Source organism: Bubalus bubalis, chromosome 6 (genome assembly GCF_019923935.1).
Source record: "Bubalus bubalis isolate 160015118507 breed Murrah chromosome 6, NDDB_SH_1, whole genome shotgun sequence".
NCBI classification, from domain to species: Eukaryota; Metazoa; Chordata; class Mammalia; order Artiodactyla; family Bovidae; genus Bubalus; species Bubalus bubalis.
This window is the reverse complement of record NC_059162.1, coordinates 105,076,345-105,101,975: the sequence shown is the minus strand read 5'-3', so window position 1 is coordinate 105,101,975 and position 25,631 is coordinate 105,076,345. Positions and strand designations below refer to the sequence as shown.

Below are 25,631 nucleotides of genomic sequence, written 5' to 3'. Positions count from 1 at the left end.
TGATCAAAAATTCCTTTCCTAAATCCTTTCCACAGTAAAGTTAAGTGGTTTCTTCCCAACTTAGTCTTGTTTGTTAAGAAAAAATTGACAGGACTACTCCTAAACAGCAGCTGATAAATTCACGCTTACCCTTTTTCCAAACTCTTCCATCCTACCCCCACCCCCAGCAGATTTTGAAGATAGGGCCTTCGATGCTGTGATGGGTAGGGAGCTCCTCCTCGGCTTCTGGTGTCATGTTAGTGCAAAGGTCAGAAATAGCCAGTGTCACATTGGCTGAAGAGAGCGGTCACTGTGGTCAGGTATTGCTGGCGCTTGCTCTTGTAGTCCTTGATTAGAAGGAAAAACTGGCAACTTGGAGAGAAACCCCTAAGGCCAGAAATCTCATTTTAATCTGCATATTGCAGACTGGTAAACTTTCTTAGGGGGAAAAATGCATTCATAACACATCTCTCTATTGTTCTGGCAAAGACCCTGATATTGTTTGGGGTTACTTTTCATGAGGGCCCTGTTAGAAGGCATCGTAAGTTTATCCTGAAACCCTTTGTTGGAAGCTCTGCATTGGTTAATAAGTATTTTGCTCTAGAGCTTGTGTTTTCTTAATTTCATTTGTAATTTCTCTCCTGCCATATTTTCTAAAAGGAGGGACTAAATCAACCAGGGGGTTTCATGCTGCCTGTCACATCCTATTAATTATTCCTACCATTTATGCACCTCTTGTTACTCATTTCAGAAAGATTTCCGAGTACAGGAACTCCCACTGGCTCGTATTAAGAAGATTATGAAACTGGATGAAGATGTGAAGGTGAATTCACATTCATTTTTATTATTCATATTGAAAGTAAAACAATGGGAAGATTATTGCTTATTTCTCTAGAGCTCAAAGTTTAATTAAACAAAAATAAAAGTATTATTGTCTGTTGGTTTTGTATTTGGTTCCGAGCTGAAATTGAATAGTTTTAATTATTGTATGGTACTTTTCTAAAAATTGGGAATATCCTGTTTGTTAGCTGTTGAAATCCAAGCTACTGAGTATTTGTTTTTTGAATTGCCTGATTCTTTCCACTGTGTAGCGTAAACGTGTATCATCATGTCAGCAGAACAGTGACGTCTTCCTGGCATCTTATTGCAGTCTCTAGTTAGTTGATCTGAGCTCTAAGAAATGTCTGATAATGATATTGCACTTGTTCTAACTTTTCAGTCTGTGAGTTGTTTTACAGTTTATGCTTGTGAGAGGATTTACTTTGGTTGACCATTTTTGTATTCCTAGGAGTCCGCCTGCTATTAACAGTTCTCTCAAGAAGAGAGCAACTCTCTCCACTCTGAATTAATAGTTTCCTGTATTTGTATAGAAAGCTAACAGTTTATAGCAGTTTTCCTTTTTATTAGCTTACTTCCTCATAGTAACCATGTGAGAGTTCACAGGATAAGAGTTACTAGTTTCTCCATCCTGTAGATATGCGAGTAGACACAAAGAGGTTAAAAGTGACTCACCTAGAGTTGGAGAACCAAGATCCCATTTCTCACCTCCTGCTTCCTTAACTCTGACCACACAGACAGATCACCACAGACCACCTCACAAAGGCTGCACAGGGTCCAGAGCTTTGTTTGACCAAGAGTTTGAACTTTGAATTCAGATTCGGCAAGGCAGCTTCCATTACTTGAGGACTTACTATGTGCCAGGCACTTTTACATACATTATCTCATTTGATTCCCACAGCAACCCTGGAAAGTTGTTACCTCTTTTTCACTATGTAAAAAGTAAAGCCAAGAAGGGTGAGAAGCTGGAGATTTTCCCTAAATCCATTGGCACTCATTATCTTTCCCCCACGTTGTCTCCCTTTGGATTAGAACCTACATCCTTCCACTTACTGGCTCTGTGTCTATAGGCAAGTCACTTCACTTCTCCTAAATCCTAGTTGCTCTGAAAGGCTTTTATGAGAGAAAGAAAGTCCATGGAAGGTGCTAGATAAAGAACCTTTCTCCCTCTTCCCTTCCTCTGTGTGCTACCTGCTTTGTCCCTGCTTTGTCATGGGTTTATTTTACCTTGGAATCTCTTGAGGCAACCCCCTTCTTGTTCTCTAGTCCTTGACCCATAGCCCATTGGCAGGACATGAGATGAGGGACAAACTGGTTTGAATGACTTGCTGGTGATTGACAGGGAGGGCCTACGTCTGTTGCAGATGATCAGTGCAGAAGCCCCTGTGTTGTTTGCCAAGGCAGCCCAGATTTTTATCACAGAGTTGACTCTTCGAGCCTGGATCCACACAGAGGATAACAAGCGCCGGACTCTTCAGGTAATATTGTAGAGAAATAGGGAAGCAGCTGCCTTTGCCTTCTTCTCTTGCATGGCTTTGGACCAAAGATTGTTCTTTCCTAGACCTCTGTCAAACTGATGTATTTAACTGGCATCTTCCTCTTCTAGTGGGAGGCAGGCAGACCTTATGGCCAAGATAGTATGCATTTCCCTACCAGGAATGTTAATTTCCAACTTCCCTATTTGTCACGGCTCAGTGACTGAACTTTGTACTTGGTGAGTTCTCACTGTAAACCGAGGCTAAAGTGATTATTTATCTATTTCTAGATCTAAACAGCTTCCAGTTGGAAGGCTTGAGAGTCTTCAGGAAAGAACAGTCCCAGGAAGAATAGTCTCACTAACCTCTTTAGCATTTTTGTTCCTTCTCTGTTTTCCTGGGAATCCTTTCCTTCTTTCTTGTTTCTTTTTTTGTTTTAATCCAGCAAATCACTTTCTTATTGTATGAAGACCCCTTAGTCATTGGGTGTACAGACCCTCCACTCAACACCCAGGCCCTTTCTTAGAGGAAAGATTTCCCAGACATAGGAGGAAAAGTATGGCAGATACAGGAGTGCCAGTATTTTAACAGCAAAGCCAAGGAAGTACATTATGTTTTCTTTGTTTCCCTTTATCTCCAAAATTGAAAATGCATGCTTTTGTTCATTTATTCCGCAGATATTAAATGATTACCCACAGTGTTCCAAGCACTGTTCTAAGCCCTGGGAATTAATACACAAAACAGACGGAGATTCGTACCCTTAGAAATTCCATAGTCTCCTGCAGCTAGATATTGAAAACTTACTTTATGTTGTCTTGGAGGAAGTCTATGGATCTAGAGAGATCTAATTAAAGCTACCTTCAGGATCAATTCAGATTAAAAAGTAAAATGGGCCCTTGAACAGGCCCTTCAAAAAGGAAGACACCTAAATGACAAACAACGAAAAGGTATGCAACATCATTTGTCATCTGGGAAATACAAATTAAAACCACAATGAGATACTGGTTTGTACCCACTAGAAAGACTGACAATACCGAGTGTTGACAAGAAAGTGAAATGACTGAAACTCATTTATTGCTGGTTAGAATGTAGAGTGGTGTGATCACCTTGGAAAACTATTTAGCACTTTCTAATAAAATGCTATTACTTAATCTCAGATCCAGCCATTCCACTCTTACATGTACTCCCAAAAGTGTGGACATTCTTGTATAAGATTGTCTGTAACAACCTAGTTTATAATAGCCAAAACCTGGAAATAGCTCAAATATCCATCAAGATGTAAATCTATTAACAAATAGATTTATTCTTAAAATGGATGAATACTCAACAGTCAGAGAAGCAAACTATTTATTCATGCAACAATGTGGGTGAACCTCAATCATATTTAAGCAAAAGAAACAGATTACACAGTACATGCTATCATATAGTATCATCATTTATGGAGACAGGAGTCAGAGCTGTGGTTGCCTCAGATTGGTAAGGGAAGGAAGTTGACTGGAAAGGAATAGAAGGAAACTTTGTATGTTCTTATATGGGTGATAGCTACCCGGGTGCATATATTTATTCAGATTCATCAAGCTGGGTACTTAAAATTTCTCTGGCTTTTTTGTTTTGTTTTTTCACTAAATATGATAATTGGTAAAATATTAGCATTACGAAAGGCAAAATAAAAATGTTTAAAATTTAGACTCATTTAAGTATATCTGTTTCCAAAATTCTGTAGAACACTTTAGTATATGTCTAAAGGTGATCATTTATTTTTTTTTTCCCCTCATTCTATCCATAGATGAGCCATCTGGGTAGCTTGAGTAGGTGACATCATCATGAATGTGATACTATATTGTACTAATCTTAAATGAGACCTGGCACCCTTAATATGTGCCCTGCCTCTGTTGGGAGGGTTTATTATCAGGCTGGTGGTTGGCAAGAAGGTCGGACTGGAGTTTTGCATTTCAGTGGCTCAGGGCCATCACAAAGACAAGGGAAGGGGAAAAAAAAAGAAAACAACAGAAAATTTCCATCCCCTCCTATTTTATCTGATGAGTCACCTTTTAACTGTGATATATAGGGCTTGCTAAGGATTTCTGTTAGCATTTCGACTTTCCCTCCAACATTTTATTATGAAAAAATTAAACATAAGCAAAGTTTACAGTGAACACCTGTGTAACTTACCACCTAGATCTACCATTAACACTTTACTCGTTTTAGTCCCATATTTGTCTTTCCCTCTGTCCACCAAATCATCTGGTTTTAAATGCATTTAAAACTTTATATTCCCCTGAGCACTTCAATATGTGTGTCACTTACTAGTGTTCTCTATTTTTTTTTCTTTTGCTTTATAATTGTCCTACAATGAAGTACACAAACCTTAAGTATACATAGTGTGTTGGTTCTTAATTTAAAAATCTTTTAATTTTACTACTTAAAGAAAGGGAATGTCACTCTTAGAAAGAACCTCATCAGAGCAGGCCTTGGTTTCAATAGCATTAGTCAGCTGACTCATGTTCTCTTCCCCCCAGCCCCTACCCTAGTGGCTTCAGATTTCCAGTATTCCTGTCATGTTAAACAATATTTAAACTGTGAATTTGACATTGTCATTTTGAATTCCAAAATAAAAATTGTAATTTTGTAGAAACTAACATTAATAGATCCAATGACTACAAAAATATTGTAAAAAGTTACTGAAATAGGATTTCAGCTAAGAGATGCAAAATAGATTATAAACTACATGTGAGCCAAAGAGTCAAAATATTATTTAGGGGCTTAAAAGGTTATCAGGTTGAGTAATAGCCTAACTTTGCTAACCACAGAATGACCAGAAACCTGTCAGTTGATATGGCTAGATTTGTACGAATGTATCTGGAGGGTGATAATCTAAACAGTTGTGGGGAAGACCTTGGGGCAGTATCTAGCAGAGGTGTTAATAGTTGCAGGCTCAAGTATCTAGTCTGTAGAGCATGAGCTATATGTATCTCTTTTTTGGTCAGTGTTTGTCCATCAGGTCTGATCATTTGAAGTTTGTAAGAGTTTGGGTGTGCTTTTTTTTGGCTATAGGCTTGGCCGTGGGTCTTTAGTTTGACTTAGAAGTCATCATCTAAACCTTACTTGTAACTTGGAGAGTAGAAAGCCAGGTAAACTAGTTTCTCCCCAAGTTAATTTTTCACCCTGCTTTTCTTTGTTACAGAGAAATGATATCGCCATGGCGATTACAAAATTTGATCAGTTTGACTTTCTCATCGATATCGTTCCAAGAGATGAGCTGAAACCACCAAAGCGTCAGGTGAGCTGGGAACGCATTGCTGACGAGAGGGTGCCTTGCATCCTGGTATCAGACGATCTCTGTTTCCTCTGTCAGCACAAGTCATTTGTTCTTCTTTTGCTTCTCTTTCTCTAGACCAGATCCATCCTTAACATCTTCTGTTGCTCATTTAGGGATACTTTTAACTCAGCGCCTCTGAGGTGGTGTCTCAGTGAAAACAGACAAAATGAAAAGTAAAGATGAGTTACAACAGTAAAGTGTAGCTCATTTAGAAATATCCTGGGAAGTCTATCAGAGTTCTTAAATCTGGGATGGGAGAGCAGGTTAAAGATTTTAGATTTCCAGGAAGCAGCTTCTGTGTGTGCATAGTTGTGCTCGAAGGGAGTGGACTTGGTTTTCTCTTGCTCTGTATTGTGGTTCTCTACGCAGTGTGCTGGCTGCACATTAGAATCACCTGTTAGAGTTTTTAAAAATACCAGTGCCCAGGCTCTGCCCCCCACACCGGCTGAAACAGAATCTGTGAGGGGGAGGCTCAGGCATCAGTCCTTTTTAAAGCTCTCCAGATGCTTTTAATGTGCAACCAGATTTGAGAACCTCCACTTAAACTTTTTCCAAGCAGTGACGAGAAGGAATGTGTCTGCCTTTCCTGCTCTTCTGTCTGCTCCTCTCCAGAGGTCACACCATTGTTTTTCAGCACTTTGTGTGCATAAAGCTCTTAATTGCAATTTTGATAGATCCCTCTCCTGTGTTGCTCATCATTTTAGGCATGCAGATTGCATGACTCACTGGATATAGTAGAGATACTTGGAATAGTGGCAGAGTCTGGCAGGAGCAAAGCTGAGCCTTAATCTACTTGCTTTGTTTTTGTTAATAAAATTTTCAGTGTTTTTAATGAATTATTTCATAGTATATTATCCTTAGAAATAGGAGTCATTCAGTAATGACTATTCTCCTGTGCTGTCTCATGTTAATCACCAGTAAGAGAGTGTAGGAGAAGTGGGCATCTTTAACGACCTTTGTAATTGCGACCCTGCCTGGGGACCTTTGGGTTAGCAAGCTCTCAGTACCTCCTTCCTAGCACGGGGTGCCTCACTGCGTCTCCATTCTTCTGGGCAGTCTTTGCTACTGTAAACATCCTTGACTGGAAGCTGTAAGGCGTTGCAAGGAGCTTTCAGTCGGATGTTTACAGCGGCAGGCTGCCACGGTCATCCCGCTGCACATGGCCTTTGAAACATTGCAGGTTTGTGCCCACGGCTCAGTTCCTCCTCTGGGTGCTTCCCTCCTCTCTGAGAAGTCACTGCAAGAAGAACTCAGACCACTTCTCTTTCTTCAAAACAGTTGATACCACTCACCCACTCTCCCTGTTGGAATTTGTTTCAGAAGCCCCCTTTAAAAACAAGATGGTGAGCTCTGTGACAAAATCAGGCCTTGCTCAGGCTCCTTGCAGCAACTCCTGCTTGTTCCCTGTGGGCTGCCTGCCAAGCCAACTGGCCAGAGAGAATGGTCGTGTCCTCTCCATTCCTCCAGTGTCCTCAGTGCTGGACTCTCCTAGGGTGGCAGAGAGCGCCTTGTTACATCCTAGCCTGACTCTGAATGCTATGATCCATCTCCTTTAAAGTGTGTCTAGCTGAGACAGCTCCTTGCTGCCTGGGTTCAGTTCTTTGCAGGTGTTCAGGCCATTGATTGGCATCCTGTTCGGGACAGCTGCTGCCTGGCCTTTTTTGAAAGGTTGAGATTGCCGAAAGCCGGCCTGAAGTTCTAAGATAGCACTTTTAATCCTCTGTAGACATGAAGTTTTCCCAAGCTCCAAATTGGCTGGCAGCTTCCTTAAATCTTTTAAAAGCGCCTACTCTCCAAAATTCACCCTTTCTGAAGGAAGCAGCAGTTCATTCTTGCTACTGAAGCAAATGTGCTTTTGGGGGCTGGCTGCACAACACTGTGGTGATGGCCCTAGGAGGTGATGCTGCCCATTCGCTGGTGTTGTTTATCAGACTCCACTGCTGGAGAGATTCCAAGAGCAGGCACTCTGGTTGGGGAGGCCACTGCTAAGCTGGGCAAGTGCCCCATCCTGGATTGATCCAGTCATTCAGAGATTGTTCTAGCACAGGGGGTGGCTTCCTACTGCTGGGGAAACAAACGAGTCAGAAATACTGAGTTGTTGTTCTAAGGTCCTTGACTTCTCAAAGATGCTTGGAGATGTCTCTTGTTCTTTGGTGAAGCAAGTAAAGACTACTCAAGCAGGAGAGAGTTGAGACCTAACTTTTACCCCATAAAGCTATGAGTTGAAAGTTCCTGCTCATTGAAATGTCATTTCCTCTTCACCCATTTCTTTAAACCAAGCATAATCACTCCCTTTCTAGCTTGACCTCCATTGGCAGAATGAGTCTTCTAATGCAGAAGCAGCTTAGATATGCTTCCTTCCATTCCAGTGATTTGAGAGCTGACATGCCTGTCCTCATAAGGCAAACCTTGGTGCCTCTATTTGATACTCACAGAGTGTCCCAGACATTGCCTAGTTCATAAACAGCTTAAGAGGGTACTGTAGGCAGCATAGGAGAAGCTCTTTACATGTTCTCACAGCTTTTGGCAAAGGATATTTTAGTTTCTGAAAGTGGTACAGTGTTTGCTATTTTTCTGGCAGAAAGACAGTATTCACTTGCAGATTTGCTGCAGTCAAGGATAACTGGAGTCAGAACAGTCACAGGCCAAGGGCTGGTGAAGGCCAGGGGCTCCCTACTCCCCAAGACTTCCTACAGGTTAGTTTTGGAGTTCTTAGTCCTCTATACTCGTTCATCACCCAAGAGCTTTTTCAAGTTAGGTTTGGACTTCAACGGTTAATGTTTTTTATAAAATGGGAAGGGAGTTCTGAGTGGGAAGATAAATTCATTGAACCTATTTCAGGAGCCTTGAAAAGAGTAGCTGGCCTCTGTTTCTTGGCTGGGGAGGGTATCAGTATTACCCCTGTCATAGCCAAGATCTAGTTGACTGGTGGACCTTTATTTATAATGGTGAGAAGTTAGAGTTGAAATGGAGATAATATTGTCACAGTTAAGGTGTTCTGGAAACTGAGACCTAGATGCAAATAAAAGGGAGCTTCCTTTTTCTTCTGCCTCAGCATGATCATGTCCAGGGTTCATACTGTTTGGGCCTGAAGCACAAAATACATTAACTTAGAAAGTTGGTTCCTGTTGAAGGGCTAGCTTAGAAACCCAGAGTGTTCAAAGTATCTGCCTAGACTGGGTGAATGGCTGTCAGGGAACCTTGCATGCTGAGATCCAAGTTTCTCAGAAGCTAGATCTCCACAGTCCTAGTTTTAGTATCCTGGGCCCCCAGTTCCCCAGAAGCAAAAGAGTACCCAACCCCATCCTACAGTGGACAAAAGTGTATCCCCACATGGGGGCTGCAGAATCCTAGAGGGAGCAAGAGTTTAGGGGTTCTTGTCTATTGCTGACAGTTGTTGGGTTTAAGAGTGTTTGTCATACTCCCAACTTGGGTTAGGGCTTCCCTGGTGGCTCAGCCAGTAAAGAATCCACCTGCAGTGCAGATGACCTGGGTTCAATCCCTTGGTCAGGAAGATCCTGTGGAGAAGAGAAGGGCAACCCACTCCACTATTCTTGCTTGGAAAATCCCATGGACAGAGGAACCTGGTGGGCTGCAGATCATGAGGTCACAAAGAGTCAGACGTGACCGAACGACTTAAGCATGCACGCAGCTTGGGTTTAAAAAAAAATACTTTCCTACCTCCAATTGTCTGCCCGGCCCTATGAATTCATTTATCATTTAGCACCTGCTTATTGAGTGCCTGAAAGGAGAATGGTAATAGGGACAGTAGGGGGCAAGAGAGATCGAGGCTTTGCCTTCATAGGCCTGTCATTCTAGCAGGGAGGGTAGTGAATTTGACCAGCAAGTACAAAAAGGTTTCATGAGAAAAGGGCCGTGGAAGCACAGATTGGAGATAGGGTCAGTACCAACCGTGTATGTCCCTTTGGGGAGCTTTGAGGCAATCCACAGGGTCTCTGCCTTGGAGAAGTCTTTTCCTCTTTCCATGAGCCTGAAAAACTTAGTCCAGAGCACAGAAGTGAGTAAATTTAGCTGATATTTTTGCTCAGCCAGCCGAGTGGTTGTACGTTTGTATTGTTTCTGTTGTCCCAGGCGGGGTTCCGTGTGTCGCAGGGCCCTCCGGAGCAGACGCCGACCTCTGTGTCAGTGGTCAGGGGCCGACCAACCCCGGACCCTCAGACTGTAACCATGCCGTAGTGTGTGTAAACATCCTACACTCTCAGCTGTGAGCTCGAGGTGGCTGGGAGAGGGTTGTTTACTCCTTCTGCCATGGAAAACGTCTGCTGAAGAAGGAACAGTCTCTTCACCCAGCAGGTCGGCCAGAATGCGACCTCCCTAGTCAGCCAAGGCAGCACCCCAGTGGAGAGCTGTCCCTCAGGCCCCCTGGGTGGCACTTCTGTGGCTAAGTACCAGCAAACCAAATGTGATGCTGGGTAGACTCGGTCTTAGTGACCACCGAGCTCTCGACATACTGTGAAAACCTGGGCTCTTGCCTACCGGCGTTCTTGGTCCTGACATTTGCTCCTGAAATTCCAACCCAGAAAAAGCCCTGTGTCCCTTTCCCCCGCTCTTTTCCTCCGGAGGTGGTGGGGGAATGAAATAAGGAGAGTGCTGCTTATTTGGGAGATTGGGAGCCAGCCTGAGTGTTTGGGGTACTTGCAATTAGCACTGTTCTCAGATCTCAGGCCTTGACAGCATTTACTGACAAGCACTGCTAGTGCGTGGTTTTAGTTACGGTAATTATTTGCCCATTTGCAACTCATCACGCAGTGGGTGATTACTCTGTGCTTCAGAAAATTGGCTGTATGTTTGTTTTGTGAAGCCTATGGAATCTGTTATTTTTAGTTCGATTTAGCACAACTGGTCTCTTCAAATTCCACTTTCCCTTGGCTTCAAATGTAGAGAACTCAGCATTCAGCAGGCAACTGTGCAGAGCCCGTTTGGGGGAAGAATGGAAATTCACTGCGGCGGCTGCTGAGTCGGTTCTTTTCCTCTTACCTGCCTCTCCTTCTGCCCCACAGGAGGAGGTGCGCCAGTCTGTGACTCCTGCCGAGCCCGTCCAGTACTACTTCACGCTGGCTCAGCAGCCTACTGCCGTTCAAGTCCAGGGGCAGCAGCAAGGCCAGCAGACCACCAGCTCCACGACCACCATCCAGCCTGGGCAGATCATCATTGCACAGCCTCAGCAGGGCCAGGTCTGTGAGCAGCAGAGGGTGCCGTCCCAGCAAGATAGCACCCCTTAGATTTGGGATGGGCAAAGTGGGGCTGGGGCAGATGGGCAGTCAGATCATTGTAGGGCACTGGGTTTGAATTCTGGAGACCTGGACTTGCCCCCAGACCCGGCCGCTGAGTTGCTGTGTCACCTAGTCTCTCTGGATCCTGGCATCCTCATGGGTCAAATGAGGAAAGTGCAGTGAACAGGACATTCTCTGGGGTCCCTAAAACATTTTAGGAGGAAAAAAGTCTCTATGATGCTCCCTTGAAGAGAGTCACATCTTCATATGAGGTCTTGTAAGTGGATTCCATGCCTGCTGTCTGCGTCTCCCCACCAGAATTGGAATTTGTATCTTTAAGGGGGCAATCAGGCATCATTGCCAGCTTGCATTCATTTCTTCTCCTTTTTCTCATCATTTCTGTCTCCCACTGGATGTGTCCAGTGACCTTCTCTTTTTAGAACAGTAATCAGAAGATTCCTTCTCTCCCGATAGTATTGTTGTGAAAGCAGTTAATATCCACATTGGTGGGGATCATGAAAGGCTGAAGAGAACGATGTTTCCTGAGCCCTGACTCCAAATTCCCTATCAGTCATTGTCATCCATCAGACGTTGAGTGTCCTCTTAGCTAAAGTCCAATGCTGTGTTGAGGATACAAGCATGAATAAACCAGCCCCTATTTTTAAGAATTTAAGAATCTAGTTGGGGCTACAAATACTTAGAGATTACAGCACTTGCCATGTGGGAAGTATAAGATATTCTTAGGATTGTGTAGAGGGTGTTATGGGAGTGCTTCACAAGGGGTACCCGACAAAAGATGTGAGGGAGGTGGTAGCAGAGAATGTCAGAGGAAAGTTCTCTGAAAGGATTAATGTGAGTCTTAGAGGGAATAATGGAAATGAATCAAATAAAGGGGGGAAGGAGGGCTTTCCTGGGAGAGGGCACAGCATGAGCAACCGTGGGGAGAAACAGCACCGGAAGTGGTAGGCGGGGAGGGTAGAGTCAGCACAGGGGAGCATCTAGGCAGGTTGAAAAGACAGGCAGAGGACCTATCCTAAACAGCCGTATGTATTCTAGTAAGGAGCTGCTGCTGCTAAGTCGCTCAGTCGTGTCCGACTCTGCGACCCCATGGACGGCAGCCCACCAGGCTCCCCCCGTCCCTGGGATTCTCCAGGCAAGAACACTGGAGTGGGGTGCCATTGGAGCTAGGTCTGCCTAAAGAAAAAACATTGGGACAGAGCTAGATTTAAATTATTATGGTTTTGGAATTTATTCCCCGCTCACTTTTTTATCCATAATTTGGAAGTTTATGGAGTGCTTGCTCTTTGCTAGACACAGTGCTAGGCAGGAGGGGTTTACAGATGACCACATCCCAGTCCCTGCCTTGAGGCATTCACTGCAGCATGATGCCTCAGGGACCTTCTTTGGCCGGTGCTTGTGCCTCCGCAGTGGTGAGCGCTTTGCCTGCCTAAGGCTTTATCCCGGCACCGGCAAACTTCAAGAGAGTTTGCCAAGAGCTGGCCCTGATTGGCTAATCATTCTGAAAAGCTCATGACTATTGCACCCCAACTGCAGGGCACGCCGTATGTGATTTGACATCTGCCAGGCTAACATGAGCCCTCATTTTCCTGAAATGATTTAGAAATACCTTGGAAATCCTCTTGGGAAAATTGAGTTGGTAGTACAGTGATGAGTTGGCAGTATGCATTTTTTTTTTTTTTAAGTCAGCGAGAATTTTATCTACCTCTTCTCTGCCACACTGAACTTGGTCAGCTTGGAGCTGATGAGGCTTCTGAGGATGGTGAACTTGGTCCCTCCCAGCATCTCCCAACTCTTGTTCCCCTGTCTGACTAGCTCAGGAAGGCCTTGTGGCTATGCTTTGTCACACCTCCCTAGGCCTACAGGAGTGGCTCTTTCAAGTTGAGCTCAGATACCCTTATAGGACCGATACATATTAAAATTGGGAGGAAAGTATATTTTGGTCAAGTGAATCCTGCGTTTCCTGTTCTAAAATTGGAAACATTTTATGGAGGTTTGGGGAGCAGGCTAAGTTGGAGATCATGGTGTCAGAATGGGAGATGTTTCCTGTTGACCTGGCCCCCTGCGTGCATGCATTACCCTCTGTCATCTTTCTCCCTACCCTCCTACAGTTTGTAGTCATTTCTCATCTACAGTTCCCAGAACACCTTCCCCTTCCCAGGTAACATTACTACAGAGTAGACCTGTGCAGTCAGAATGTAAGAGCAATCAGGATAACAACATCGATTGAAGACCAGCATTCATTAAGACTCTGAGTCATCTTAGGAGATGATTCTTGATTTTAAGTGGGGAGAACTCATACCCGAAGTGAGGGCTTGGGGTGCAGGTGTAACTAAAGGCTCTACTAGCACCACCGCCAGTTTGAGCAACTTATTCTGGGATCTGTAAAGGTCACATCTTTACAGAGGTAAAGATGTGAGATTTAAAGAAGTAACTGACCCTCTTGACAGTTTGAATCCACTGTCTCTCTAAGGAACAAGTTTCGTTGGGTTGGATAATCCTCTAAGTGTGTGAGACACAGAATCTTTGTATGCATTAGACAGAAATTCCTTAAATCTGAGATTCCTATTTCTAGAAAGTTAAAATTCTTGCTAAATTCTGTTAAAGTGTTAAACTCTATTACTTACATAGCCTCAATTAGGATCCAGGTCTTAACAGTGTCCAGGTCTTAAGGGTGTTTGCCTCTCCCGTGGGAAGCCATGCTGTGATCTGGACCAGCCAGCTGGCCAGCATGGGCTGGAGTCACTCTGATTAAGTGGGGGTGACAGCCGGTGTGCCCTTTATGTTTTTTCCAGGGCCTTGCATGCCGGGGAAGCAGCCCGGGGTCCTAAACTGACCCCACTTCCCATTTGGTTTGCCCTCCAAACTCACCTGCTCCAGGCTTGATTTCAGCCAAGTCGTGGGAGAATTATCATAGTTGTTTTTAATTCTTTTTTACCATACCTGCCTTTCTGTCACTGAAAGAGCTGTGAAAAGTTGCAACATTTGAAGCATAGAGAGAGGTATTGGGGTTGAGGCAAATACTTTGCACTCTGAGCCAAAAAATCCATTCGGCTTTCCTGTCTTTTATTTTGGAGAATGATTTTATCAGTGCTCTGAGTGTGCATAGTCCTGGGGGACTCTGTAGGTTGAGTATTGTTGGTGTTGAGATGAGGTCAGGCATTCAGGAGGGTTTGCTCCTGGTTAACTGCTCAGCATTCACCCCTTGGTAGGCCTGATGGCTCTGGGCTAGAACTCAGTCAGCTTTTTCATGACTCTTCCTTCCAGACCACGCCTGTAACCATGCAAGTTGGAGAAGGTCAGCAGGTGCAGATTGTCCAGGCCCAGCCACAAGGTCAAGCCCAGCAGGCCCAGAGTGGCACTGGACAGACCATGCAGGTGATGCAGCAGATCATCACGAACACAGGAGAGATCCAGCAGATCCCGGTAAGCCCTGCCCTGCCTTCGGGTCTGTGTGGTGCTGTGCTCAACAGTATAATCAGAAACAGTTAAAGATTTTAATATACACACACACACACACACACTTTGTTGTAAACCTTATTTCCATTACCCTAGACCACAACTGGCTTCACTGTGTATTCCCTGCTTTCCTTTAATCCAGGTTCAGACTCACCACTATAGGGCAGCGCCTCTAGAGTTCCCCTCCCACCGCCTGTGCAAAGAGGTCACTGTAGCCACTATTCCTTGCCAAGGCCCAAAGGCCCTGTGAGGCAGTCCTGTCTTGATTTGCAGAGAATAAGAGGGAGGTGTATAGAGAAGGCCATAAATACACTTGTTGCATATTCATGAGTCAGTTCCCAGTGGAGCCTGCAACAAAGTGTATTTTTGGCTTTCATTTAACTTATCCATTGCTTCACTGTGGACTGCTACTTCCTGTGTGCCTTGAGGGATTTCATTTCTTATATTTGTTGGCTTTTTCACTTGTACTTGTTTTTTTGTTTAAAAAAAAAAGAAGAAAGTCCTTGTCGTAACATGTGCCACCTATTCATTGGTCAACTTGCCACAAAAAATGTGGAAAATGCATGACATAGAGCAGGTCTGTTCCTGCCTCTCACCTTTCCTATTGTTAATGAAATGTTGGCAGTTACAGAACCTCACTTGGACTTGGCTAACCACTTCCTCTTTGAAGGAAGCTTGAAAAGTATCCTTAGCTCTATTTTGGGGAGCTCTTCTTAATTAACAGAGTAATAGGCCAAGAGAAAGCTGAGGAAAGGGGGCCGTGTGCATCACTCTGTCTCTTTCTTTGTCACCTCTCTCTCTGTCTTTCTCCCCACCCCCCCTTCCCCCACCCTTCCTTCTTATATAGGGTGGGGTTGGGGTGGGGTGACCACAAACACACACAGGCACGCATCGATTTCAGATTCCTTGCAGCCACCAACCCATGACTTCTCTCATAAATGGTTCTCGATTTTGCATGTGAGAGCACCAGAATAAGATCATCTAGGCCAGAGTAGAGTTCCCACTTCATAGTGACTTTAACTTGAGTCTTTTAAAGACTTGGGAGCACAGAAGACGTGTTGCAGATTTTAGGACTTAGTCTCCACCGTATACTTCTGCAGGAGTCTGCATTTCTAGACTTAGCAGAGTGCGAGTTCCTGGGAAGGGAACTATGCTCCTCTTTGAAAAGCCCAGGGAGTGGGCTTTGCTCTGTTGCTGTTCAGTTGCTAAGTTATGTCCAACTCTTTGCGATCTCATGAACTGTAGCACGCCAGGCTTCTCTGTCCTTCACTATCTCCCAGAGTTTGCTCAAATTCATGTCCATTGAGTCAGTGATGCTATCCAACCATCTCATCTTCTCTTGCCCCCTTCTCCTGCCCTCAGTCTTTCCCAGCGTCAGGGTCTTTTCCAGTGAGTCAGCTCTTCTTACCAGGTGGCCAGAGTGTTGGAGCTTCAGCTTCAGCATCAGGCCTTCCAATGAATATTCAGGGTTGATTTCCATCCAGGGGGTTGGGCTTCTTTGCTCTGTAGTCAATGTTAAAAGGGTGTGAGGGTCCCCAGGATTATCCCTGTGGTAGAGGACTAAAGAGCAGAGCATCCCCAGATATCTAAGCCCAAGCCTAGAAGAAGAGCTTGCTTCTAAGAACTGCTTAGAACTGTTTGGCTCACAAGTTTTCAGTCACATTTGAGTTTCTGCAAAGTGCTCTTTCCAGCTGGGAAATGTAAAATCCCTGTGGCCGGCAGTATACCTTCCCCCACTCCTGGGACCAGGCTTCTTGTAGTCTTTCATCCCATGTCCTTGGCTGGAGTTCTGGAGACTCCTGGGACCAACCACCATCAATCTCAGCACATGAGGTTTCCCAAGCCTCCATGCAGCTGTCTTCCTCCTCGTAAGCAATTTAACGTTGGCCTGGAATCAATGTGGGATGTAGTGGGGGGTTAGGCTTGGCATCACAACTTCCCAGCAGCTCTTCTTGGCAAGTTCTCAGAAGAGAAATGACGGTAGGTCACAATATCTTGCCCTGTCTCCTTTAAAGCAGACTCGTAGTGGGTTTAGATTTTGTGTCCCTCCATCTTGCCTTAGACAATTCTGGAATGTTCTACCAGGAACTTCAATATACCTCTTTTCTTGGTTCAGTGTTCATCTTTTCTTGATGGTTCAAATCCTTTTTGAAGCTGAAGTTTCAGAGAAGCAGTTTGATTTAACACTTGTATGCAGGAGTTTCATCCTGTCAGCATTTTACTCATGGAAGCAAAAGCCCATATAATGAAGTTAGCTCTTGAAGGCAAGAGGAAAATTTTCTGCAGGACAAAGAGGTATGACTTGCTTATTACCCTCAAGAAGCTTACCCTTGAAAGAAAAGCAGGCCAGACAGCTTTTCTTCTGGAGGGTGGTGTCTGGACCCCCAGATGGAGGGAGACCATATCTGCCGGTCTTCCTGGAGCCTCTTTCATCCCCCATATCCTGAGCATGACTGTCCATAGTCTTCCTTTGCCGACTGTTTTTTCTGCTGAGCCACAGTTCCCCTCGCGTTGTAGCTGCCTTGGTCCTCTCCTCATCCTCACGCTCAAAGCACTAATACTTTCATGGTATGCTGGAGCATTAAGAGCCCGAGTTAAGGCTTTTAGCATGCAATTAAATGCAGCCTGCGGTATTATTGTATTATCTGAGACTTAATTGTAAGCCTGAGGGACTCTAAGGGCATTTTTGTAGCTTTAGTTTCCCATGATGGGGTATCCTGTGAAAGGTGTATTGATTCAGCTTCCCCTTGGGAGGTGTTTGGCCAGAGGCTAGTGCTGAATACCAAGGATCCTAAAAGTCCCACAGACCCGCATTGGTACTGGCTCTTGGGGACAGAGATATTTAAGCGGGCCAGCTTTCTCTTCCAAGATGTGCAGCATGGGGCTGGGTAGTTCTCGGGCTGTGGTCCCGAGTGATGGTCATCTGCTCTGGGCTCCTGGTGGATGCTGGGGCTCTTCTCAGTGTTAGATTACCCAGGAACTGGGGTAGTGAAGGGTGGAGATGGAGGAGAGAAAGGCCCACACTTAAGGTACAAGCATTCCAATAATGTCACAGTTGGGCATAAACTCCTAGCAGAAACTGTGAGCAGACAGCTAAGAGCCAGTGAATACTGAGGGTCCAGCCGTGCGGTTCTCACGTGTATGACAAAATCCTCTGGGAATTTCCCCCAAGTCCATTCAAGAAGCAGCTCTTTTGTGTGACTGATGGGGTTGGGATGTTACGGTTTTGCTTATTTTGGTCTCTGTTTAAAAGGAGCTTTTCCAAGTTGGCTTCTTTGGGTGGTAGGTAGGGGACAATCACCATTTATCGTCATGAAAAGTTTGCCTGTTCAAGGTTGCATTCAGTCTCCTGTGGTCTGCTTGTCTCTGCCCTTGCCATAGGTGCAGCTGAATGCCGGCCAACTGCAGTATATCCGCTTAGCCCAGCCTGTATCAGGCACCCAAGTCGTACAGGGACAGATCCAGACGCTTGCCACCAATGCTCAACAGGTATGTCCCCCAAAGATGCAGGGCTTGAACTGGGGACCAGCGGGATCTGGCTTCTGACTGGAAAGGGGGGCTTGGCACACAACTCTCTGGCCACCTCATCTTCAGCAAGAGCCACCTCCACATTCTGCACATGTTCTGTACCCCAGGGGACAGATGGGCTTTATCCGAGGATTGGATTCAAAGTGTGTCTCTTCACTGTCTTGTTCTCGAGGGACAAGGAAACACAAGGCAGAGGAAGTCTCAGGATACCTGAGGAGAGCCTGATGTGTGTAAATGTGGTCTGACTGAAGGAAGTGTTTTCACAGGCTGCCTCATCGTCAGGCTCAGTTTCCATGTTTAAACCTGAATGACTGTTGTGTCCTGGCATCTTCTGTGCCCTTTGGAAAGCTGCTTAGACACCCCCACCCCCACCTTCTTGTGCACCCCTAACCAGAGACTGCCCCCTCCTCTCACCTCACACCCCAAGATATTGAATGCTGTGAGCCACAGGTGCTGAGGGGGCCACCTCCCTGGGCGTGGGGATTGGGGGTGTGGGCATTATTTGCAGGGGACATGGATGCTGGCAGGGAGGCATTGTTAATCAATTCTTTTGCCTCAGACCCAAAAAAGCAGTGATCGTTTAAGAGCTGGACTCGTCTGGCGCAGTGCCTTTCTGGCGATGTGTCTGTTCGGTGCGATGTATCTATTGACGGTCGTGACAGAGCTGAGTTTGTGGAGCAGGTCTCCACAGATCTCGTTTGGGGAAATATGAGGAATGAGCCAGGAGCAGGGCTTCTGAGTTCCGTGTGGTCTCTGGGATGGTTAAAGGGCCCACTCCAAATCCATGCTTCCTTGGCTTACTCGCTGACAGGGAATCAGATCTCAAGACTACCCCACCCTTTAGTGTACCCGCTCCCTTTAAACTTGTAAGATTCTAGCCTAGGATCCAGAAACTTGCTGTGGCACAGGATGGGAAGAAATGAGAAGGAAGAGTTCTTGGTTCCCCAGAGGTCAATTTTGGGACCAGGAGCTAAAGCCAGAAAGTGGGGAGAGTTGGGTCTTACAGAGAGGAGGAAAGAAGCAGGAAGAGGCACCTGAGGACAGTCAAGAGTCTTCCTAACAACTGATTGACGGATTGTAATTGTAACAGTTTGGCACTGAGTAGGTGCTCAGTAAATGTTTGCTGAATGACTGTTGAATAAATTATATGTAAATGGAATTTAAAGGTAAATGAAACTCTGTTCAACTGATGTGAAGGGCAGTCCTGCTGGCCCCAGGGCACAGTGAAAATCTCACCTATGAGGTATATTTTCCATTTGTTTCAGGATCACTCCTTTATCCTGCAGGCATTTCTTCAGTACTTACTTTGCACTGGGAGATGGAAAGACAAAACTTAACTCCTGCCCTCATGGGAGGAGAAAGATCCGAAACAAAGAACAGTAGTTAAGAAACCCCTTTCACACCTGTCCCCTTGTTCTTCTCCTAGCCCCATGGGTAGGCCCTGATGGCTTGTTCTTGGCCATTGTGAGGACACTCGAGAAGACAGCCCTTACCTTGCAGGGTGGCTGTGATGATTCCAGGAGAAGGTACACAGCAAGCATTAGCTGGTCAAATGTTCCATAGATAACACATATACACACAAACATTCTTCAGTCTTTTTTCAAGTCTTCCAAGCTGTCTCTTGCAGCTGGCATTAGATGATGCAGTTCTCCATGTCAGGGATTTCTTTTAAAATGTATTTAACATGCCCACATAAGATTTTAAGTACATGTGACAAATGGTTTCCTTACTGCCCCCCGCCCCCGCCCTTGGCCCAGAGGGCTGTGTGTGGCCTGTCTCGGAAAAAGTACTTCCTAGGTTTGCCACAAGGGCTTCTAGGGCCAAGGCCGCCTGCTCGCCAGGGTGTTTCATATTCCACTGAGATAATCTAAGTGATAGGGTTTGGTTTGGAGCCCACCGACCACTCACCACTTTGCCAAGTGCGTTGCAGTCTGCAATCACAGGTTGAAAGACAGACTCTTGGGGTTTCTGCCTAAACTGTAAGTGTTGTGCCCTGTCCTGTCAGCATCTAGGAGCTAGGTGTTTTTGTTTTGACTTGAGCCTCAGGCCTCAGAAAGACCTTGTCGTGAGGGGGTGGTTTTGGGTGGGGGTGGGGTTTGGGCAGACATTAAGAGAGATGGTTGCGGAAATTGTATATTGGCCTCTCCACGGGCCTGTCTGTGGTGCCAACTCTGAGTAGCCATCAGTGCTCGGGGGTGGGGAGGGACCCTTGCTTTCCTGCTACTCGTCAAGCCCCTGTGCTGTGCCAGGCCTTGTCCTGGGTACCTCGTATGCACTGTCTATTTGATCTTCATGACCCTCTCCTGGCTGGTAGGCTGGTGGACTGATGGACCAGATCCTGCAGCTCATCTGCTTACTTTGCCTTCTTGATTCCTACAGATCACACAGACAGAGGTCCAGCAAGGACAACAGCAGTTCAGCCAGTTCACGGATGGACAGGTAGGACAGCAGCCAAGCCAGGCACAGAGGATGAGGAGTTGTTGGAGGGCAGCAGGTGCTATCTGTGGGTTTGGTGCTTAGGGGAGCTGTCCCATCATCTTCTACCAATAAGTGGACAGAAGTTGTTAAAAACAAGTCTTGCCTGTCCTCTAGGTTTATAGACTTGTGGGAGTTTAAAATAACCCTAGACTTTATATAGCCCCCATGCCCATTTTACAGATGAGTAAACTGAGCCCTAGAGGTGGGAAGTGCCTTGTCTGTGCTTGCCTGGCTGTTCATTGCAGAACCAGGACTAGAGTGCAGGTCTCCAGTCTCCTTTAAGAACAGCTTTTCTCTAAGCTGTGCTCTTTTTAATCTCATGGATTAGTTGAAATGCAGAGAACGCGTGACCTCTCCGCTCTCTCGGTGCCTGGAATTCAGTAATTCTAAACCCATGTGAGGAAGGTACCTTCCCTTTTCCCTCCGCCTTTCCCTCCATGCTCTGGCCCTGGAGACCCCTGAGGATATGGTAGGATGGCATGCGTAAGCCTATGCTCTCTGCTGCCCAGAGAGGGGAGGAGCTGGCATCAGGACCCAGCTCTGGCTTCTGCCAGCACCAGATGCTAGGCTCACACGCCAGGTCTCCTGTGTCAGGGGGTCTTAGCTTTGGGGTTTCTGTGGAAACACCTGAGGATTTGTGTCCAGTTGACCCTGACCTTTCTTGGTGGCTCCATGAGCATCTTCTCCACCCCTCACGGGTCTTGGCTATAGGAAGCGACTAATCCCAGGTAACCTGCCTGCCCATCAGGGCCCGTGCAGGGGCCTCAGCCTGAACCAGACACTAAGGAAAAAGAGAGGGGATAATCCCTACTGCCCCTGCCAGTGAAGATTACCAAGAGTTGGGGAAATGCTGACTTCCAGGCTGCTGGTACAGTGGTTCAAATTGCCTGTGTTTGTCACAGAGGAACAGCGTGCAGCAAGCTCAAGGCTCTGAGCTAACGGGAGAGGCAGAGCCCAGAGAAGTGAAAGCCACAGGAAATGCAACCCCCCGCACCTCCTCCCTGCCCACCACACACCCCTGCTCCCACCGGGCTGGTGCCTCCTGGGTCTGCTGCCCCCAGCCCCAGCAGACTGCCACTTCCCCTCCCCCCTCAGACGCCGTGCAGTGGGTGGTGGTTGAGGTATCCGGGGCCCCCAGCCAACTCAAGGCCCATAGGGAGCTGCATGCACCTCTCCCCGGGGTGACCTCACTCTCTCCTCTCCACTCCTCGCAGCAGCTCTACCAGATCCAGCAAGTCACCATGCCTGCTGGCCAGGACCTCGCCCAGCCCATGTTCATCCAGTCAGCCAACCAGCCCTCCGACGGGCAGGCCCCCCAGGTGACCGGCGACTGAGGGCCTGAGCTGGCAAGGCCAAGGACACCCAACACAATTTTGCCATGCAGCCCCAGGCGATGGGCACCGCCTCCCTCCTCGGAGGACCCCGCCGACCTCCACGCCTACTGCAGGCTAGGACACTGGTGCACAGCGCCCCGAGCCTGGGGGCCGAGATTCTCCAACAGAAAGATGCAATATTTTTTATTTCCTTTTTTCTCTTTTTTTTTTTCTCCAAGGAATCAATATTTCAATATGTTGAGCTGTGTGTCCAATGCTATGAAATGAAAATATTAAATAACATATTTATGGCATTTTCTCAAAGAGTGTGGTTAAGAAATATTTCTTTTGTTTTACTTTTTTGGGTTCTTACCGCCACTTCTTTTAGGAGCAGATCTCCCCAAGGGTGTGTGTAGTCTCCCGGCTCTCAGAACAGCCGCTGCCCCAGGATTCGCCACCTTGTTCTGCCCTTAGGTGAAATTAGGTGACGTGTGTAGCTTCCTTTCCACTAGTGCTCTTCTCCCTGGGCCCTGCTCCTGCCCCAGAGCTCTGTGGATTTTCCTCCAGAGGCCGTGGGAACATTCCCTGCATTTACAAGACTCATTTGCCATGGAGAGTAGATGGTTTCATTCCCAAACCCTTCTCTTCCAGGGACCCAAGGAGACTAGAACTTTGTGCATACCCCCCCTACCCTCCGTTTTCAACTTTATTTTTAAAAGCATTAAAAATTGTGCTAGTCTCCTTTGCTGCATGGACTTCAAACTGCATGAAATGCAATAAATTTCATTTTAGATAATTTGGAGTCTGGGTTTCTGTGTCTGAGGACATTCATGGGACCCTTTGCTCGGGGTTGCCTGCCTGCCTTAGGTCCTGGGCTATGTGTGGCGCATGGGCCGGATTCAGCCTGTGTCCTTCTCGACTGAGGGTCAAGAGAGCATCGCTCACAGAGGAAGCTCTCTCTCTCTCCTTCAAGCAAGGCCCTGAGTAAGTCCCTCCACTCTGGCCTTGGCACATGCTGGCACTCTGAGCTACCTGCTATGGCCATGCCCATTACCAAAGGCCTGGCATCTGCCATGGAGGGTGGCCCAGGCCCCTTGTCAGCCAGCAGGTCAGAAGGTGTCTACAGCCAGGGCTTGCTTCCTGTTAATTGAAGTAGGGAGGATAGAAAGAGCATACCACTTCATTGGCCACAGAGGCCAGTGGTGAGCCGTCTTCCTTCCTTTTCACCATGCCATTTACAGCTAGAATGAGGCCTGATGTCATGGGAAGAGCAGAGAACTGGGTACCAGGAAGGGAACTCTTGTTTTCTCAGATAGTAATATGTCATAAAACCTTGGGCAACTTCTTTCTGGGACTCTCAAGGGGTGGAGGCCAGGCTGGGGAAGAGGCTTTAATAGATGACTTCAAGTCTGATCCTAAGGCCCACGTAATTAATTCCCTCACCAAATATCCCTCATTGTCAACTGTGTTAAGCTCTTGGACATCTATTTCATTTTCAGTTATTTACCTAAATGGACCTTACCTTACTCCACAAGAAAAGACAATATGTCTTGCATTGAAAACATACACAGTGAAATAATAAAACATGGCAGAATTATGAAGACTATCATTGAGTAGGAAATCTGAGTCACTGAAAACGAGAACAAATGTTCTGCTTGCAATGACGGAGACAGAGTTCTTAAAATGAGGTTTCACATTTGATCCTGAGCTTCCTGACCACCAAAGCAAAAAGAGAGATGCGACCAGGTGAGAGATTAATGCTATAAAAGAAAGAAAACATTCTTTGGCAAAAGACAAAAATGTCTAAGAGTGCTCCGGATGTAAGGGGATCGTGCTGGGTATTAGATAGGGGCTCTCTTGGGCTGTACCGAAGATGTTCCTCGCTGTAAGGTTTCGGATACATGGTCCCCCTCCGGTGTCATCAAGGCAGACGAAGCAGGTGATGCTCTCACCATCAGTCTGGTCTGCCCCCTTCATTCTAGCCCTGAATTTGTCTGAAGGGGATTATCTGACTTTCCCACCATCCTGTACCCAGACATGTCTCAGTGAGTCGTGCAGGTAATTTACTGATAGCCTGTGCCCAGCCCCACATGGAGAGGCTGCAGGAGAGGGCTCGGGAGAACAAGGAGCACTCAGAAGGGATTCTGGGCTCAGAGAGAGAGGGCAGAAGCTCAGCTCATTTCCTGGCTAACTCTTCTGTATTGAGGCCACTGCATTGTCACACCTTGCTGCTCTTCCACTCATTCCCCAAAACCTGAGCATATTTGGAATCTCAGACAAGTGAGTGAGGCCCCATTTTCCCACAAACTTCATTCTTAATTTGGAGGTATTTTGACCAGTTCCCTTACTGAGCACGTTCCCTTTAAATTTCCCCGCCAGCAGGGCCCATTCGGGTGTAAACAAACACTTCGGTACAGCCCAAGAGAGCCCCTATCTAATACCCAACACGATCCCCTTACATCCGGAGCACTCTTAGACATTTTTCCTAGCACTTGCAGCATCTGTCCTCCCAATGATCTTCACAGTGACCCTGCAGGGGAGACAGGGAGAGGGATGGTGATCCCTGTATTATAGATGAAGACATAGGAGGCCCAGTGAAGTGCAGTGACTTGCCCAAGGTCACTGAAGGAAGAGGGTGGAGCTGAAACCAAAACACTGGTCTCCTGACCCCCTGCATACATGGTTGCTTTCTGGCCAAGGGTGGTGGTGGTGGGGTGTGTGTGTGTGTAAGAAAGAACAAGACTTTACTAAAAATGAATGGTCTCCTTTTGCTCTGTCTCCCCAAACCCATTGGTGCAGCCTTGAGTATGCATGGAATAAACAGAGCAATTAGATCTGATTGGTGGACAGCTGGTGGTTGGGATAACTCCCAGAGGTTGATGCTGGAGACCAGGGACCCCTGGGATTATGTAAAAAAAAAAGACCACATGGCCAGCCTCCTTGCTGCTCAATTCTTTTGAGGCCACAAGGGGGCAGCAGGTAGCACTCACCCAAGAGGCGGAGGTGTCTTGTCCAACCCTTATCCCAACTTGAGACAACTATAGGAACTATGAGGCATAACTGTCCCCTTTCTCAAGGGGTACTAGACCCTTAACTCCCTTTTGAATAAGATCCTTAATTTTTGCAGGGAGGGACCTTCCTAGGGCAATGGTGAGGGCTGGAAACACTATCTTCTCCAGAACATCACTTCCAGGCAGGTGGTTAGATTCTGTTGTTCAGTTGCTTGTGTCCAACTCTTTGTGACCTCATGGACTGCAGCATGCCAGGCTTCCCTGTCCTTCACTATCTCCCACAGTTTGCTCAAACTCAAGTCCATTGAGTCAGTGATGCAATCCAACCATCTCATCCTCTGTCACCCCCTTCTTCTGCCCTCAGTCTTTCCCAGGATCAGAGTCTTTCCCAATGAATCAGCTCTTCACATCAGGTGGCCAAAGTATTGGAGCTTCAGCATCAGTCCTTCCAGTGAATATTCAGGGTTGATTTCCTTTAGGATTGACTGGTTTGATCTCCTTGCTGTCCCAGGGACTCTGAAGAGTTTTCCAGCACCACAATTCGAAAGCATCAATTCTTCATTGCTCAACCTTCTTTATGGTCAGATTTTAATAATGACTTTTTGACAGCCCTTTTTATCTCCCCATCCTTGTATCTTCACATTCTTTTCTCCCCTGCACTCTATATTCCCGTCACACTCAAATTACTTGCTGTTCCCTGAACTCACCTCCATGTTTTCAGAAGTACTGACCCCAGTGGCTGTCCTTTTTTAGAAATATATTTATCTATTTATTGGCTGCTCTGTGTCTTTTTTGCTGTGCATGGGCTGTCTCTGGTTCAGCGATCAGGGGCCACTCTCTAGTTGCAGTGCATGGGCTTCTCACTGTGGTGGCTTCTCTCACTGCAGAGTGTGGGCTCTAGGGTGCATGGGCTCAGTAGTTGTGGTTCACGGGCTTAGTTGCTCCTCGGCATGTGGCATCTTTCCAGACCAGGGGTCAAA

The 25,631-nt window shown here is 46.3% G+C and overlaps 1 protein-coding gene across 5 annotated transcripts in view; it reads left to right on the top strand.

Annotated features, from left to right (window-relative positions):
- The window catches only part of NFYC (nuclear transcription factor Y subunit gamma), a 64,943-nt gene extending 42,507 nt beyond the window's left edge, over positions 1–22,436 (top strand). For 3 of the 5 annotated variants that reach the window (XM_006047941.4, XM_006047939.4, XM_006047940.4), the window contains 8 exons: positions 731–802; positions 2,181–2,294; positions 5,476–5,571; positions 10,632–10,805; positions 14,130–14,288; positions 17,703–17,810; positions 20,229–20,288; positions 21,542–22,436. In XM_006047941.4, the coding sequence (XP_006048003.1) occupies positions 731–802; positions 2,181–2,294; positions 5,476–5,571; positions 10,632–10,805; positions 14,130–14,288; positions 17,703–17,810; positions 20,229–20,288; positions 21,542–21,661 (903 nt within the window). In that variant the 3' untranslated portion in view covers positions 21,662–22,436. The remainder of the gene's footprint in view (positions 1–730; positions 803–2,180; positions 2,295–5,475; positions 5,572–10,631; positions 10,806–14,129; positions 14,289–17,702; positions 17,811–20,228; positions 20,289–21,541) is intronic. The other 2 variants (XM_025288995.3, XM_025288996.3) reach the window with 2 other exon arrangements.
- Positions 22,437–25,631: the final 3,195 nt, after the last annotated feature.